Genomic DNA, 15,423 nt, shown 5'->3' with positions numbered 1-15,423 from the left:
AGATGTAATTACACCGTTTGGATGCCAGCTCTCAGAAATGTCTGATAATTTATTAAGATGTTATTGGGAGGAAAAATTGGGAGCTGAAAGTTTTGGGCAATACCCTGGAGAGTTTAGAAAGAGAGGTTTGCCTCAATTCTCATGGTGTTACTCACCAGAAATGTAAAAATTCTTAAATAGTATTGCTGTTTTTTCTGAGACTGTTTCCTATTTAACTTCATCTCACACCAAATGGGACAATCCTATTGTAATTGCTACATTTCTGAGTTAATAAAAATATCTTTGGGCTCCTCTTAGTACAAGATCCTTCCTAACAGCTTTTTTGTTTGCTGCTATTTGGGAGACCAAGAATGCAAATATGTGGTTTGTCAGTACAGTAAGACAAAGGTAATGTAGTGGTGAGTGCTATAGAAGTGCTTGCCAAGCCAAAGAGGATAAACCCCTTTTCCTCTACTCTATTAAGTAAATTGGTGCCATTTGAGCTTTTCTTGTATTAGGAGTTTCCTCACCCAAGTGCATTGCTTTACATTTCAACACGTTATATCTCAGATTTCTCCAGGTACTCCTTAAACACTCAGCTAAACCAGGTGGAGTAGGCAAAGTCCACATGTGATTTGCTCTCCCTGGCTGCCACTGCAGGTTTAAAACCAAAGTAATTTTGGATGTGCCTACCAACATGGGCCTTAATGTTACTAATATTATTAATATCGGTAAGAAACAGTTTTCAGCCTATTGAACAATTAAGAAAGGTCAATGGGAATTCCCAGAGAGGTGTCTTTCATTACAAGGCCCATTGCTTGTGCAATCTTGCAGCATCCATCTTCCCAAGCAAGCCAAGGGCCCAGGGGTGGCAGCTCCATAAACCTGCCTCTGAGCTCCTAATTAAAAAGCTTAATTGCATGAAAGCCATTAGGATGCTTGTGTTCCATTAGCTTTTTGATGCATTAGGTGGTACCTATGTGATCCCTCAGGCTGATACAGGTGCTTGCTCAGGTGCCTGGGTGGCAGGAGCTGGTGGCAGATTGTGATGTGACCCTGCAGCCAGTCTGAAACCCAGAGTTAGTCACTTCCACCTCCTTCATCTGCAGGGAAGCACACCTAATCTAAGGGACACATACCTTTACAGCTCCTGTGGCACAAGGAAGAGGTGGAAAAGGATCAAAGGTGGTCCAGTTTATGAGCAAACAGATTCAGGGTTATGGGAGTGGAAAGAGGGGAAAGAGGGCAGTGTCCCACACAATGCCTCTGCTTGAGGACACCTCTCGTGCATCAGCTTTTGCTGACTGGGCACTGGAGAAGAGTGCACACATCTCCACTGGCCTTCATGACCATCAGGCTGAGGCTGGGGGTGGTCTGTGCTGCCACAGTTCTCATGGTGATGGAAAGATCCACTGAAGGACAGAGGTGAAGTTTTGGGAGCTGTCCCTTCAGAAAATGCTGTGGTGGCTGTGCATCTCTAACTACTTCTACAGTTCACTCCAAGCATTAAAAAAACCATTTTTTTTAATTGCTGAGGAATTCTAGGGGTGCTGTGAAGCCAGAAAGGTGCTTAGAGATTTGCTGTGCCTTAGTGCTGTGCTCAGAAGAGAGCAAGTTCCCCCAGCAACCCGTGGAATTTGATGATGACACAGAGTCAGTGGGTATCCCATGGTCACTAACCTGCCCCTGTAGGTGCCTGGTATCTGGGCAGATTTAATCCTCAGGAATAACCTGTTAGCTGAGCAAACCACTTTTCATTGACCTCTGTACCTCTGGTAAATTAAAGCTACTGCTCTTGTGAGTCTTCCTGAATCCTCAGTTGCTATTCTCTGTCAGTCCTCGCTGTCCTAAATGTCAGTGGCAAGGATCATTGAAACTGATGGGTTCAGTTCATCTGTTGTGCCAGGATGGTACCCTGGGATGACTTCTTTCTGAAAGAGCAGTTGTGTAGGGGAAGGCTGCAGGGTCAGGGTCCTGCTGCAGGGCAGTTCCAGCACTTCAGCCAGCTCCTGCTAGTGCCCTATGGAGCATGGGGGTCACTGGTTCTCCTCATCCTGGGAATGCTTTGACTTACCAAGCTTCAGCCTCAAAAATCCATCGTGCTTGAGTTTAAACTAATCCCAGTTGAAATGCAAAACTCAACAGGAGCTTCTAATCTCACCTGGCCTTTCATTGGAAGGATGTGACCTTTGCTATACCTCACAGGAGATGGATTATTTCCAGGATCATTCCAATGAGGTTCAAGTCTTTGTAGCAGAATTTGCCCCTGAGGACAAGCTTGCCATGAGCTTGTCATGAGAACTGATAAACCTCAAGTACTTTCCTCGCAGATGTTTTGCATGAGATTACTCCATCACAGAGATGGCTGCGTTCTGTGGGTGGGTAAAAAGATCCCCGTCGATATTTTTGCGAAGCAATTTCAGTTCCCTTGCAGCTCGCAAGAAAATTGAATTAGTTGTTTTCCATTCGCTGAATTAACCCTGATTCATTCTTCCCTCAACCCTCTCCCTCTTCCTCCCCTCCCTCCAACAGATGTCCAGCATATTAAGAGGAGAGACATCGTTTTGAAGAGGGAGCTGGGAGAAGGTGCCTTTGGGAAGGTGTTCTTGGCCGAGTGTTACAACCTCAGCCCCACCAACGACAAAATGCTGGTGGCAGTGAAGGTAAATGCCAAGGGCGAGCGGCAGAGAGAAGGGCAGGGTCTGGCTAGTGAAGGGAGGCTGGACGAGCCTGTGTGGGAAAGGGAAGCAGGGGAGGGCTGGGGGCCAGGGGTGGAGATTGATCTGATGCCGGAGGTTGTGGTAAATCCAATTAGTCACACAAAGTTTCAGTGTTTCGCTTCAAGGTTGTCTGTTCTCACCAGTGCCAAAGCCTCCCTTCCTGCTGATATAGCCAGGAGACAGACAGGGAGGAGAGGCTGGTCTGGGAGCTGTGAGCTCCTGTGCAGCTGCAGCAGCACACTGTGGATCCAGCTCCCTCCAGCAGGCACTGCGGCCCTGCTCCTTCTGGATTTTATCTTTTTGTGCAACATGCAGAAGCTGAAACATAAAAAGGCCTCAGCAAAAATGAGCAATGAAAGCTAAGGATGATGAGCCAATTTTCTGGGATCAATTTGCTGCAAGATGGGCAAAGAAACTCGGCTTGGCTCCACTCTGCTCCTGCTTGCTTAGCCACAGGTTGCTCCTGTTTTGAGTATTTTAAGCCAACACAAGTTCAGCTTGGCTCGCGCTGTGCTGCTTGCATCCTTGTGATATTCCTGGTGGGAGCTGTGCCCCAGCAGTGTGGCTCTGGGCAGAGGAGAACACTCAGAGCAGAACTGTGCTCTCCTCTCAAGTGGCACCAGTTGGCAGAGACACAGTTTAATCCCTTGGATTTAACCAATGCTTCCTAACTCCTTGGAACAAGGTCTGCATTTGAACCGACGCTCTGCAGGGAGAAAGGTACCAGCACTCTCTCCAAAGTGCTGGAGGCATCCAGTTACTTGTGACTTGCTCTAATCATTGGCATCTCAAGCCTTTTTTTTTTTAGCTCAGATGTCCCCTTTTGCTCCAGCAGTGAAGTGCAAGATTGCACCTTTCACCTCTGAGACTGGTTAAAGCCGAGGACATGAAGGCACCCACATGATTAATTGTTTGATTACAGGGTTGGTACCTGCCTGTCAGTGTCAGCCATCCCCCAGCAAGCCTGGCACCCGAGTCTCTTCAGAGTTTCATTTGCATGTAGCCAGAAACAGCATCTGAACTTGTTTCTGTTAATTGCTACTATGAGCTTACATCTCCAGAGTGCCTTTCATCCTGCAAGATCATACAGCTCCAGCTCTGGAGTAGGGCCCTGGAATCTGGCTTCTTGCCAGCTCTGGGAGTGGCAGGGAAAAAATCCCTCTAATTTGGGCCATGTTATAATCCTGAGTGGAAGAAAAGAAAAAAAAAAAAAAGAGAGAAAAAAAGAAGGCAGGAATAAAGGCTTTACATACTAAGTTGAGATTTGGCTGCAGTTCCTGAAGATCTCATGCCCCCAGCTGAGGCTGAGAACTCCCTCCCCAGTCACTGCAGCTCAGGGCAGCAGCAGAACTCCCTGGTTAAGGGCAGCTGAGTCCACAGCCCAGAGCCTGCCTCTGCCCTGCTCCCAGGGACTCTCTCAAGGCCAAAGGAAGGGGCTGTGTTACTCTCTCACTTAAATGCACTCAGATTTTTAGAAGATCTAAAGATTGCAGCCCTGCAGATAAGCTGAGTTTTGATGTGAAGGCATGGACAAGCTTCCTGTTTTATTCAGCTTGCTTCTAAAAGCATCCTAAGAAACGCTATATCCAGCAGAGTGTTAAGGTGACAAAGTCAAGTACTAGAAATGCTGGAGGGGCTGTGTTCAGGGCTTGTCCTCTGAACACCTTATTTTTCATTTCTCTGTGGCTGCTCCATTGTGGGGATCGCACCTGTGCTGGAACACCCCCCAGATGTGAGTGTACCCATTTGCACAGCCTCCCAGCAAGTTACTGGGGTTGTTTCATCCCCTTTTGCAGAGGGCAGATGCACAAGCAGGAAAACTGAACTGAAGAGATCTGCTTTAGGTGAAGGATGGAGCTACCAACCTCTCTCTCCAGCCCCATGGACAGCAGGTACCTGACTGAGAGTGAGCCCTGCAGCAGCAATAAACACATGGTGCTTGTGGAGGCCTGGCCCTGAGGCTGCATAAGAGGGGATTTTCCAAGTAATATTAGAACAACTGGCACTTCCTGATGACAGCTGCAACCTGCAGATGCTCAGAGACCTGCCAGAAGTGATGGAGGAATTGTGTGATGGAGACACAAAAAAATAATCCACCCCAAACCTTCCTGGGAGAGGCATTTCACTGACTTTACTGAGACATCCCTCTTCTTTTTGGTTCTGTTCTTCTTTCACTGTTCTATCCCTTCCAGCTCCCTCATTTCTAAGTGCTTGGCTGTGCAACTTTAGCAATGAGGAGGGGTTTAATAACTTTTCTTTTGGTGTGTGATATCAACCAACTTAAAATCTTAACACCTTATAAAAATGATTGTGTGTGAAGGAGCTGAAACCTAAACTCACTGCAGCTTGAAATATTATGTGCAACGACAGGAAAGAGGTGGAGAAGAGAGTGATGGAGGAAGGGACTATTTTCCTGCAGAAAAATAAGGAGGCATCAACATTATGAAGATATTAAATGACTAAAAGTAATTGGGTGCCTGAGATAAGGATGGATGCTTTGCCATCTGCACCATGTAACTAAGATTCATCTAAATATCTCTAGTCAAGCTATCCCAAAGGGCAAAGAATTAAAATAGATTTATGCCATGTGAATAGCAGTTTGGGGGCAGAATCAGGTGAGGCAGTGTCCCAAGGCTTGGGGAAAAGCCTCCCAGCAGGTCTGCTCCAAGGGGAAAAGCACCTTCTCTAGAGCCAGCAGCGCCATGGGCCAGTCCAGGTGCAGTAACAGAGTGCTGAGCCCCATCCTCCATGCACAGCTTACTGACATTTAGCATCCCTTTTTGCACATAAATTGCAGCCTGCAGCTGCTCAGGGCTCCTCTGCTGTCTGCATGGGGAGATTCAAGGCATGGGGAAAGGGGGAAGGTACATTTGTGTGTAGGTAAGGGGAGAGCTGCCCAGTGTCCCCACCACTGAAGGGCAAGTGTTGCACATCAGACCAACACAGGATAAGTGGAACAAGTTTCCTTGAGTCCTTTTCAGGATCTGAGTCCTGAAATTATTCAGCTCCTGTTAGGCTGCACAGTTAAAGCCAGAATTGGTCCTAAACAGTCCTGGCATGTGGAGAATGCAGAGAATATGATGCACAACCAGCAACTCAAAACAAGACTCTTCATTTTCTTAAATTTTTGCAAAGACTGTGCTGATTCTTGTGGCCATTTCATCTTGTCAAATGGTCTGGACTTAAACTTTTTTATCAAGTTCCCTCCCTTGATACCCTGAGATGACAACAAGCTGCTTTCAGGCTAACTCTCCAATGCGACTGCACAAAAATGCACAGACAAGTCAGAACTCTGAAGAATCCTTCCTTGTCATCAGCTACAGCCACAGCAGCATCTTCATGGCAACTCTGCAATATTGGGCTGGTCCACACCACCTGAAGCATGCAAGCTGCCTTGCAATGGCAAAATGGCATTCTCAAATTGTGGGAGATGAGATATTCTCAATAAGGATACTGATTTCAGCATCAGTCTGCCAGGGGAGTCGTTATAAACAGCAGGGAATAAAAACATGATTTTAAAAATTATGAGAAAAGACTTGACAGTGTCCTTCTTCAGAGGCAGTTTGAAAAATCCACACAATAACTGCGCAGCCAGGCAAATCCATCTTCTGAATAAAGGCAGTGTAGTCAGCTATTTCAAAATAAAAGACAGATAGCAAGGACTGGCTGGCTCAGGAATTTAATAATAATGAGATATGAAGCCATTCACCCCTAGGTCACCAGTATAAATTCTGCCCAAGCTGGGAATAATTGGAAACCATTACCCTCTGAGGCATGTTTGCTGCTGCCTAGGAAATGAGTTGGGGAGCCCAGTGGGACAGTAACTACAGGAATGACAACACAAACATGGTGCCACCAGCACAGCTGCCTCCGTGGTTCCTCTCCCCTCCCTTCCTCATCAGCTCCTGGCAGATGCTGTGACCCCTTTGCTCTGCTTTTCCCCCACCTGAGCCCGCTCTGTGTGTGTGTGCATCCCTGATTGCAGGCTCTGAAGGACCCCACGCTGGCAGCCCGCAAGGATTTCCAGCGGGAGGCAGAGCTGCTCACCAACCTGCAGCACGAGCACATCGTCAAGTTCTACGGCGTCTGCGGCGACGGCGACCCGCTCATCATGGTCTTCGAGTACATGAAGCACGGGGACCTCAACAAATTCCTCAGGTGGGTGGCAGTGAGGGCACAGGAGGTGCTGTGGGGCTGCCCCACAGCCTTGGGGAAACTTGTTCTAGCTCAGTGGTGCACCAGTGGTGTTGTTGTTCAGTGGGGTGAGAAGTGAGGGGTGGCTGTTCCAAGGGCAGCTTGGAGGAGGTGATGGTACTCACCAGATTGAGGGTTTTAGTAGCCCTATCCCGACATTTTCCCTTAGGTAGTCTCAGGAGATGTGGAAACCAGCATTTTTTCCTCCCACCTGAGCAAGTTTGAAGCTTCAGGAAGAGTGGCTGTGATCCTTCTCTGCCCTGTGGGGACGGAAGGACATGAAGCCACAGCTGGCAGCAGCTCCAAGTCCTGCACATCCAGCAAAGACATGTCCCACTGAAGCAGGAAGGCCACTTGCCATCACTCCCTCAGCCACTGAGCTCCTGCTTCAACAGCACAAGAACCAAAATATTCCTTTGAGAAATTGGTTGGTGCCCTCGATATGATTTGCATCCTGGGCATTTTCTGGTCACTGGTTCTCATTCCTGCATTCAGAAAAGAGCTGAGAAGTGTTAGAGGAGTCTCAGGCAGTGCCTGTGGGGTCCATCCCTGTTCCCTGGTCCCCAGCCTGTGGCACCAGGCTACTCATGAAGTCAGGCAAGGCCTGAAGAAGTGCTGAAATTGCTTCTCTGTCTCTAGAGAGACACAAATCACCAGAGCTCCCCGTTCTCCCCATCATCATTCAACCATTTCACCAGCCCGAGGCAGATCTCTTGTGTGCTCTGTATCCACCAGCAGCAAGGGCCAGGGAGCAGCTGTGGGAGGATGTTTACAGTGCTCTTCTGCCACAAAACAGAAATTCCACTCTGAAACCTGCGTGCGAGTGGAGTGGTACTTACCTCTTGAAATAATTAGTAGTTTTATTTCCCAATATTTAGAAAATTGGACCCTTGATATTTTCCTGTTTTGACTGCTAAGTGTGAATATGATTGCAGGGGGAGCAAGAATCTTGTGCATGGCAGGTCTAGCCCTGGGGTTGGGATACACTCACTGAGTATTTTTCTACCAACACAGTTTCTGACCAGGAAGCACAAGTTTTTCCCTGAGGTTTTCACTTCTAAGCAATCACCCTCACCAGAAGAATATAAGGAAGGATCCTAGAGATTTCTTCTTTCCTCTGCCAAGTAGTGCCATCCTGTCTCCAGCTCCTTTGGGGCATTTGCAGGGTAGTGGGTGAGCTGGGAACACTCCTGCATTGATTTTCCTCCTCATTTTGGTATAGTTGTGGGCAGATTGGATAGGATTTTATAGCTCAGTCCCTATCTCAAGCTCTGGATAGATCCAAGACATCTTTGTCAGGGTAGGATGAGTGAAGGCCATTGGCTTCACAGAGCTTCTCAGACCCAGATTCAAGGGGGAGCAGCTTTGGTTACCTGGGACCTTCTTTTGTCCTACCTGGAAGCCTCAGCAATCTCCCAGCAGGTTGAACTCTGCCACCAGCATGAAACCAGGAGCTGGGCTGAAAGGGTGTTTTAGCCCAGGCTGGTGATGCAGTGCTAAGGACAATGCCTCAGCCTTGTGACTGAAGGCAGGCAGTCTGAAAGAGAGGCTGAGAGATGCTGTTCTTCAGATGCTTCACAAAGAAAAACTCCAAATTGACCTATCCTTTTTCCTGGCAGAAGCAGCAACCATATTTCCTTAGAGGAGTCAGATATTACAGCTGAAGAGCAACCTCTCTCACTGCTCTAGTTAACCTCCCAAAGAGTACAGTGCAATACAGGCTCTCTCAGTGTCTCAGAAGGATGTCACATGCCCACTGCCTGATGGAATTGCTTCACTCAGCAGTGTGTTCCTAAGGCTGAAATCATGCTGGAGCCACGGACCCCTCGCTCCCATGTCCCAACTCTTTCTTGGGATATGTCTGAGAAACACTCATGCCTGATGAAATTCATCTCCAGTCTCGTTGGAAAAGAAAGCTTATTGTATTATCTTTGGCCTTTAGGAAGGAAAGAAAACTTTTCCAGGTGTGTGGTCCCTGGGACTGCAGCTTCTCATCTTCCAGCTGTGTTTGGCTGCTAGCTTCTCCTTCCTGTGCAGCCTTAGAAAAAGCAGCTCTGTGCTCCCATGCCTGCGTGCTGGAATATGGTAGGCAGTGAAAAAGCCCTTTGTGTCCCAAAGGAAGATGGCTTTGGGGACAAGGGAGCCTAGCCCCTGCAAAGAGGCACTCAAAATGCCTAAGCAAATGTCATATGGAAAGAGGGTTTGGGCTTTGCCAGGTAAGGTGTCTGCTGGTGGGGAATGGGGGCTGCAAGGGGATCAGGAAGGGTTGATGATGCAGGGCTGCTTGGAATCCCTCAGCAAGCAGAAGTTTTGGTCACGGAATAATTCACCCAGCCCATAGCAGGAGACAGTGACTCCCAGACACTGAAGGCCAGGGACATTGGGAGTCTGTAAGACTCTCAGATGGACCTTTCCTAATTTAGCTGCAGAAATTGGAAAAACAGTAAAATGGAAGAGACTCACTTTAGACCCAGCTTCCTAGAGAAAAGCACAATAAATAAATTCCCCTCAGTGTTGTTATACCCTTATGTGCTTCCCAGAGAACAGAGAGTTTTAGTGGCTTGGAACATTAACTGGTGTGGCAAGGGGAAGCACCAGGATCAGCACGTACCAGCTGGGTTAGTGGTGGCACTTGCTGGCATGGCTCCTCCTGTCTCCCAGGGCCACCAAGCTGGTGGTGCCACAACAGACCCTGCTATCTGCACCAGGGCAGTCTGCAATGGTGCTGTCCTGCCTCAGAAAATAGTGACAGAAGAGGTCTTGGCATGGGGAAATACAGGCATGGCCTTCCAGGGAGCATCCCTAGGAGTGGTGTGCACTGGAGTCTGCCCGCAGGTGGGGTGAGGGGCAAGGCTGGGTGTTCCTGGCACAACCCCCCTCTGCCTTGGGGTCTGCAGTAACCACATCCCTGTCTGCTCACTAAGGGTGTCCATCACTTTCCCCTTTTCCTTTGGCAGCTGGTTTTCCAGCTTTTGTTTCCTGTCAGCAGCAGTTTTGAAGTAGGGGTAGCAGCACGTTGCCGTTATAGACCCACTCTGCAGCCTGCAATAAGCTGTTGCCATTTGCTGTTAGCTCAAACAGACGACATGCCTTGTTAGAAAGCTTACAGGGTTCTGGTGTTCCCCTTCCTGTGAAGCAGCACCACTACAGTTGAACTGCTGTAGGACAGAAAAGGAATTTCAGAAGAGGAAGCCAGAATGGTGACTTTTATTCCCCCTAAAGCCTGAACCTCCTGGTTTTTCTCAAGCCTTTCTCTGTTCATTCCACTTGAGCTGTGTGTCTGTCCTCACAGTGCAGAGCTGGGGGCTGGTCCCCATCCAGCAGGAGCAGTGACTGTGTGGGATTGCTGTCTCCTGGTCACTCCTGAGACCCAACTCTGTGCTTTTTGCTTTTTCCTCCCTCTAGGGCACATGGCCCAGATGCAATGATCCTGGTGGATGGGCAGCCTCGACAAGCCAAAGGGGAGCTAGGGCTATCCCAGATGCTCCACATTGCCAGCCAGATAGCCTCTGGAATGGTGTACCTTGCCTCCCAGCACTTTGTGCACAGAGACCTGGCCACCAGGAACTGCTTGGTCGGAGCCAACCTGCTGGTGAAGATTGGAGACTTTGGGATGTCAAGAGATGTCTACAGCACTGATTACTACAGGGTAAGGCAGCTGCAGTGGCACTCTGATGCTCAGAGCAAAGGGAGATGGGAAATGTTACAGTAAATCAGTTTTTGGAGCCCTTGGGCTCACTTGCTTGGTTATTACCTCATTGAAACATGTGCACAGAAGTTGATCAGGCATCCCTAAACCACTGTCCTTAATCCTGCTCACTCCTGGCCATGCTTGTAGTTCAGACACCCATGCAGATGCCTACACACAGACTCTGTGATACCCCAGCACACAGTCACATGCTTTTCGACGGCTCTGAAATCATTCCATCCTCACTGCCTATTTTTATCCCTTTTTTTTTTAAGACATTGACAAATTAAAGGTAATCCAGAGAGATGATAAATACTACAGGCTGTGACCTCTGGTGTTCGATTAAAGAAACTTAATACAGGGACCCAGAGAGAAGGCAACTGAAAGACTGACTGATAAGTGCATAAAATATGGAAGAGGAAATAATAGTCAATTTAGGTTTGACCTCAGAACATTTTTTTTCCAGCAGGGTCATAATTTAAACAATGGAATAATTTGCCAGGGGTAGGTTGCTGAGAGCCTGTCATTAAAGAAGTTCAGGAAGCAACTAGACAAAAACACCTGGGTTTAGTGTAGAGGCTAATCCTGTACTCATCTCTGGGGAGAGACTCAATGAGCCAGGAGTGCCTTTCCAGCCTTTTCTCTTGTGATTTGTGCTCACACTGTTCCCTTGTCTTGCACACTCCCTCTGTACCTGTCTGCACTGTCCTGCCTGCCTGATGGCAGTGTCCCTGGGGGAACAGCCTTTTTCCCTTCCCAGCTGCAGGAGAAATGTGATGTGAGAACTGTTTGGAGCACACTGGTATAGGAGTCTGGACCATCCACCAGCAGGGTAGGACTTCTCAGGCTAGGGAGCCATGGTTTCTAGCCTGATGCTTGCACAGGGGCTGATTTATTTCTGCTTACGACATGTGTGTTTGGTATGGAGGATGATTTCTCCCAGCTACCCAGAAAGGGGTGGCCTACTGTCTTGATCAAATTCAGGAATTTTTCATGATGTGATAGCTGCCAAGTGCAGTTACTGTGCTGGGGAGGGTGATCAGATTTGTGCTGAGATGTGTCACCTCTCCCAGGCCACAACACTGGATTGCCACTGGGTTTAATTACCAGTGAGGGAACCAATCCTCACTGTGCAGCAGAAAAACCCATGCTAGGAAAAGGTCTCAGTGCAGTTACTGGGTGGTGATGAGGAAAGAGTTGATGTGGTTCCATAACAGCTGAAACTTCAGGAGGGAATGAGTAGGAAAGAGAAGAGCCCAGGGCAGGATGAGAAACAGCACCTGTGATTATCCAAGTTCTTGCCTGCCTTCATCCCTTCAGCCCTGCTAATCCTGCCCCAACCACAGGCAGTGTCACACTGCTGGACACAATCCCAGCCGAGCTCGTGCTCCTGCAGCACCAAGAGCCCTCTGTGCAAGGGCAGAAATTGCTGGCTGTTGCCACAGCTGGGAGGGCTGAGCTGATCTCCACAGGCCAGTCTTGTCATGGGATTTTTCGTCTTCTCTGTGGTGGTGTCCTGTAGCCCTCACCCTGTCTGTGCCAAGTGCTTTGCTGAGGACTGCTCTGTGTCTCATGCAGTGTCCTAAGGCTCTTTAGTGGACTTTTTTCTGCATACACAAATTGCCAAATATGACTAAAGTAGTAAACTGTTATCACCTACCTACCAGAGCAAGAACTGTTTCAGACTATCACAGACTTTTGTTCTTAGTTGGTTTTCCTTTCTTTGTTGTCGCTTACTTTCAGTATGTTTAAAGCTTTTGATCATGAAGTTAATTCTCTGTTATCTCTGTTAAAGTCCAAAGAAGGTTTCTAGCAAAATAAGGTTCTGATTGCCCACATTTACACTGGTGACATGAGGGGCAGACGGTTTACATCACCTGCCCAAGGCCAAAGCAGGAATTGGTGACAGAGCTGGGAAGCCTCCCCAGGCCAGCAAAGAGCAGAATTCCATGGGCCAGGTGTGCTTTATCCCCCCTCCAGGCACAGCCCAACCACACTCCTCCCAGAATATGAGCAAACATGCTCAAGTGGGAGAACCAAACTGCTCCTTGCTCTCAGCTATGAAAGCTGGAGATTTGGCTGAAGAGCTGAACTTCCAAATCTTCAGTGCTGTCCCTGGTCACGTCCATGATCTGCCTGGTGACGTTTCCAAGTCTGTTTCCCAGTGTTTGTGCATGGCAGCTTTCCCCTTTAGACAGCTGCCATTGCCAGCAGTGGGACCTGGACCAAGGTTCTCCTTCAGTTGGTTCTAGAAAATACTGCTTGGTGTGTCCAAGCTGCAGCCCTGGGAGAAGCTGTAATTTCTCATCTTCTGGAAACACAGGGAGAACCCCCCCCCTCCCCAGACTGACACAACATGACAGGACTGGAGCTCTCTGCAAGACTCTCTTCAGTCTGCTGGGTCCCTGTGTTTGCTCCTGCCCTGGCCCTGCCAGCCTGGGTAACTGGGTGTGTGGCTGTATTGCCGTCTTCCAGGCTGAGGGTTAGTTCCTAGCCATTTCCTTTCTTCCCCATTTTTTAATCTTTTAAGACAAAGAAAGTACACCATCTGGCTCCTGCATTTGTGGGATGCGAAATTGCTTTAACAAAGGTGAACTGATTAATTTTCTGTTACACATTTGGGTACAGAAAACAAACATTTGAGTGACAAAAACAGCAGAGAGGCTTGTTCCCCCTCTCTGCAAGCTCTCCATGCTCTGCCTGAAGACTGATGCAGCCTCTTCCTCCTCCATCACAGAGAGATCCCATCAGCTGTTGCCTTTTAACCTCTTTTTGAGAAGACAGGATGGACAGAAAATGATTGTGGAGGTGGAAGTGGAGGGGGGAGGTGGAGCAGCATCTGAGTGGAAAGAGGAGGAAAGTGGAGGAACTGGGGAGCCAGGGAGAAGTATCCCAGTATCTGTGAGAAGAGGGAAGGAGGGGCTGCTGGAGGAGCATTTCTGTGCTGTGTTGTGTAACGTGCTGTGCAATCTTTGGTGTGGGTCTCTGTGGGAAGGCGGGATGGAATATATCCACACTGGAGAGGAAAGGTTTGGGCGGATTTCATTTTCCTTGTTGTTTTCTCTAGAAAACCGTGTGGGTAGGCGATTTTTTTTAGGTATGACTCAGGACTGTGACAGCAGGTGGTGGGACGCTGCAGGTCAGGGACATTGTGCCTCAGCCAAGCTGAGGGTGGCATGGAGACTGCAGCAAGTGAGGCACAGGGTGCCTGCCCAGTGCTGTCCTGGAGGATGCCTCGGTGGCTCTGGGGGAATGTCAGAGCTGGGGCATCACCAGGGCTGAGGTCAGAACACCCAGCTGCTCTTCTACCCTGAACACTGGGGTCTGGTTGCTCCAAGGGCCCTTCTGTGGCTCTGGACCCACCCAAGCTCCAGTAATACCAAAATAATTTTCCATTTTTCCCCCAAAATATGTCATTCAGTTCCAAAACAAAAATCACGTGGCAGCTTTCCAGGGACAGGGCAGTATTTCTTCATCTTCAGATGAGAACACACTCTTAAATTGTAGTCAAGACTCCCTAATAACTCCCGAGGTGATATCCTGACATGGGTGGGACATCAGCAGTGAAGTCACATCCCAAAGAGAGGAAGGATTTATGTAGACATTAAACCTCATGAAGACATTCCTCTGTCCATATTTCCTCTGTCCTACTCTTCTGGCACCCTGCTCCAAATCCTAGGCTGAACTTGACACTTCTTAGGGATTTAGATCCATCCTCTCACAGAGATCAATCTCAATTCTCCTGGTCACTTCTTCATGCAGAGCACACCTGCTTGTCAAAAAAAAAGGTCACATGCAGGACTTGAAAAGGGCTCTGTGATTTTATTATTATTTTTTAAATTTTTATTTGTTTCTAGCAATAAGAGATCATCATAATGACACAAATGCTCTCTGTTTCTATGTCCTCACCACTCTGGAGCATTGTTTGGATTTGGGAGAAACAAGGTTTGCAGGAAGAAGCAATATCTTTTAATAGAACACACGATATTGTTGAAAGGGGAGAAAAATTTAATTTTAGGTGCACAAATCCTCTCTGAGTTCTTATTTTTTATTGTTATTTTCTGTTGTATCAGTTGGTTTAATAAAAGATTAATATCTCTTCCCATGAACCTCGGCTCTCACACCCTTAGACCATCAGAACAAAAAAAATTCTGCTATGACTTTGGCCTTAGGTCAGTGTTCCTTAAAAAGTCTGGGATCCCTCCTCCTCTGAAGCATGAAGGATTACTGTGCAAACAATTTATTTCTTCTCTTTCTTTAAAATGGCCAGCAAACCCTCCATATTCTTGACAATTTTCAGTACCCATTTAAGGTTGCTTTCTGATGACCATCTCCCACCTTGACCATCTCTTACTTTTCCTCTGCCATTCAAGATTGGCTTCTTTCTCATGGATACAGGCAGTTATTTTTCCAGGGAGGTTTCCCTGTGTGCAATATGTCACTGGGATTTAGCAGCTGCCTGGGTCGTGCTCCTTTGGAGGCTCCTCCAGCATGGTGGGTAAGACTAACAGACAAGCCTTGCATTGGAACTGGATTTAGTCTGACCCACAGTCTTCTCCATAGAGAGCTCCAAAATAATCACACCATCACTGGTGCTCTGTTCCCAGCAGCTCTGAGCTCTCTGCAGAGGGTCAGCTGTACTCTCCCAGCTGCCTTTTTCTGCAGACTTGTCAGAGCCCCTTAGAGCTCCTGTGGATCCCTCAGCTGCACAACACCCACTGCCAGCCCCCTGGTGCTTTCTGTGTGGTTTTGCTGGGCAGTGTGGATCCCAGCACAGGGGAACTGCTGCCCAGCCCTGCCAGCACCAGGATGGAGCCCTGTGATGAGTGTGCTGGGGCTCCG

At 48.2% G+C, this 15,423-nt stretch overlaps 1 protein-coding gene across 2 annotated transcripts in view; it reads left to right on the top strand.

Moving 5' to 3' along the window:
• Positions 1 to 15,423, top strand: part of NTRK3 (neurotrophic receptor tyrosine kinase 3) — a 210,273-nt gene that overhangs the window by 159,135 nt on the left and 35,715 nt on the right. For both annotated transcript variants that reach the window (XM_009090015.4, XM_009090016.4), the window contains exons 13-15: positions 2,512 to 2,642; positions 6,685 to 6,857; positions 10,299 to 10,542. In XM_009090015.4, the coding sequence (XP_009088263.1) occupies positions 2,512 to 2,642; positions 6,685 to 6,857; positions 10,299 to 10,542 (548 nt within the window). The remainder of the gene's footprint in view (positions 1 to 2,511; positions 2,643 to 6,684; positions 6,858 to 10,298; positions 10,543 to 15,423) is intronic.

Source organism: Serinus canaria, chromosome 10 (genome assembly GCF_022539315.1).
Source record: "Serinus canaria isolate serCan28SL12 chromosome 10, serCan2020, whole genome shotgun sequence".
Classification (NCBI taxonomy): Eukaryota; Metazoa; Chordata; class Aves; order Passeriformes; family Fringillidae; genus Serinus; species Serinus canaria.
The sequence above is the reverse complement of the archived record's forward strand: the minus strand, read 5'-3'. Positions and strand labels throughout refer to the sequence as shown.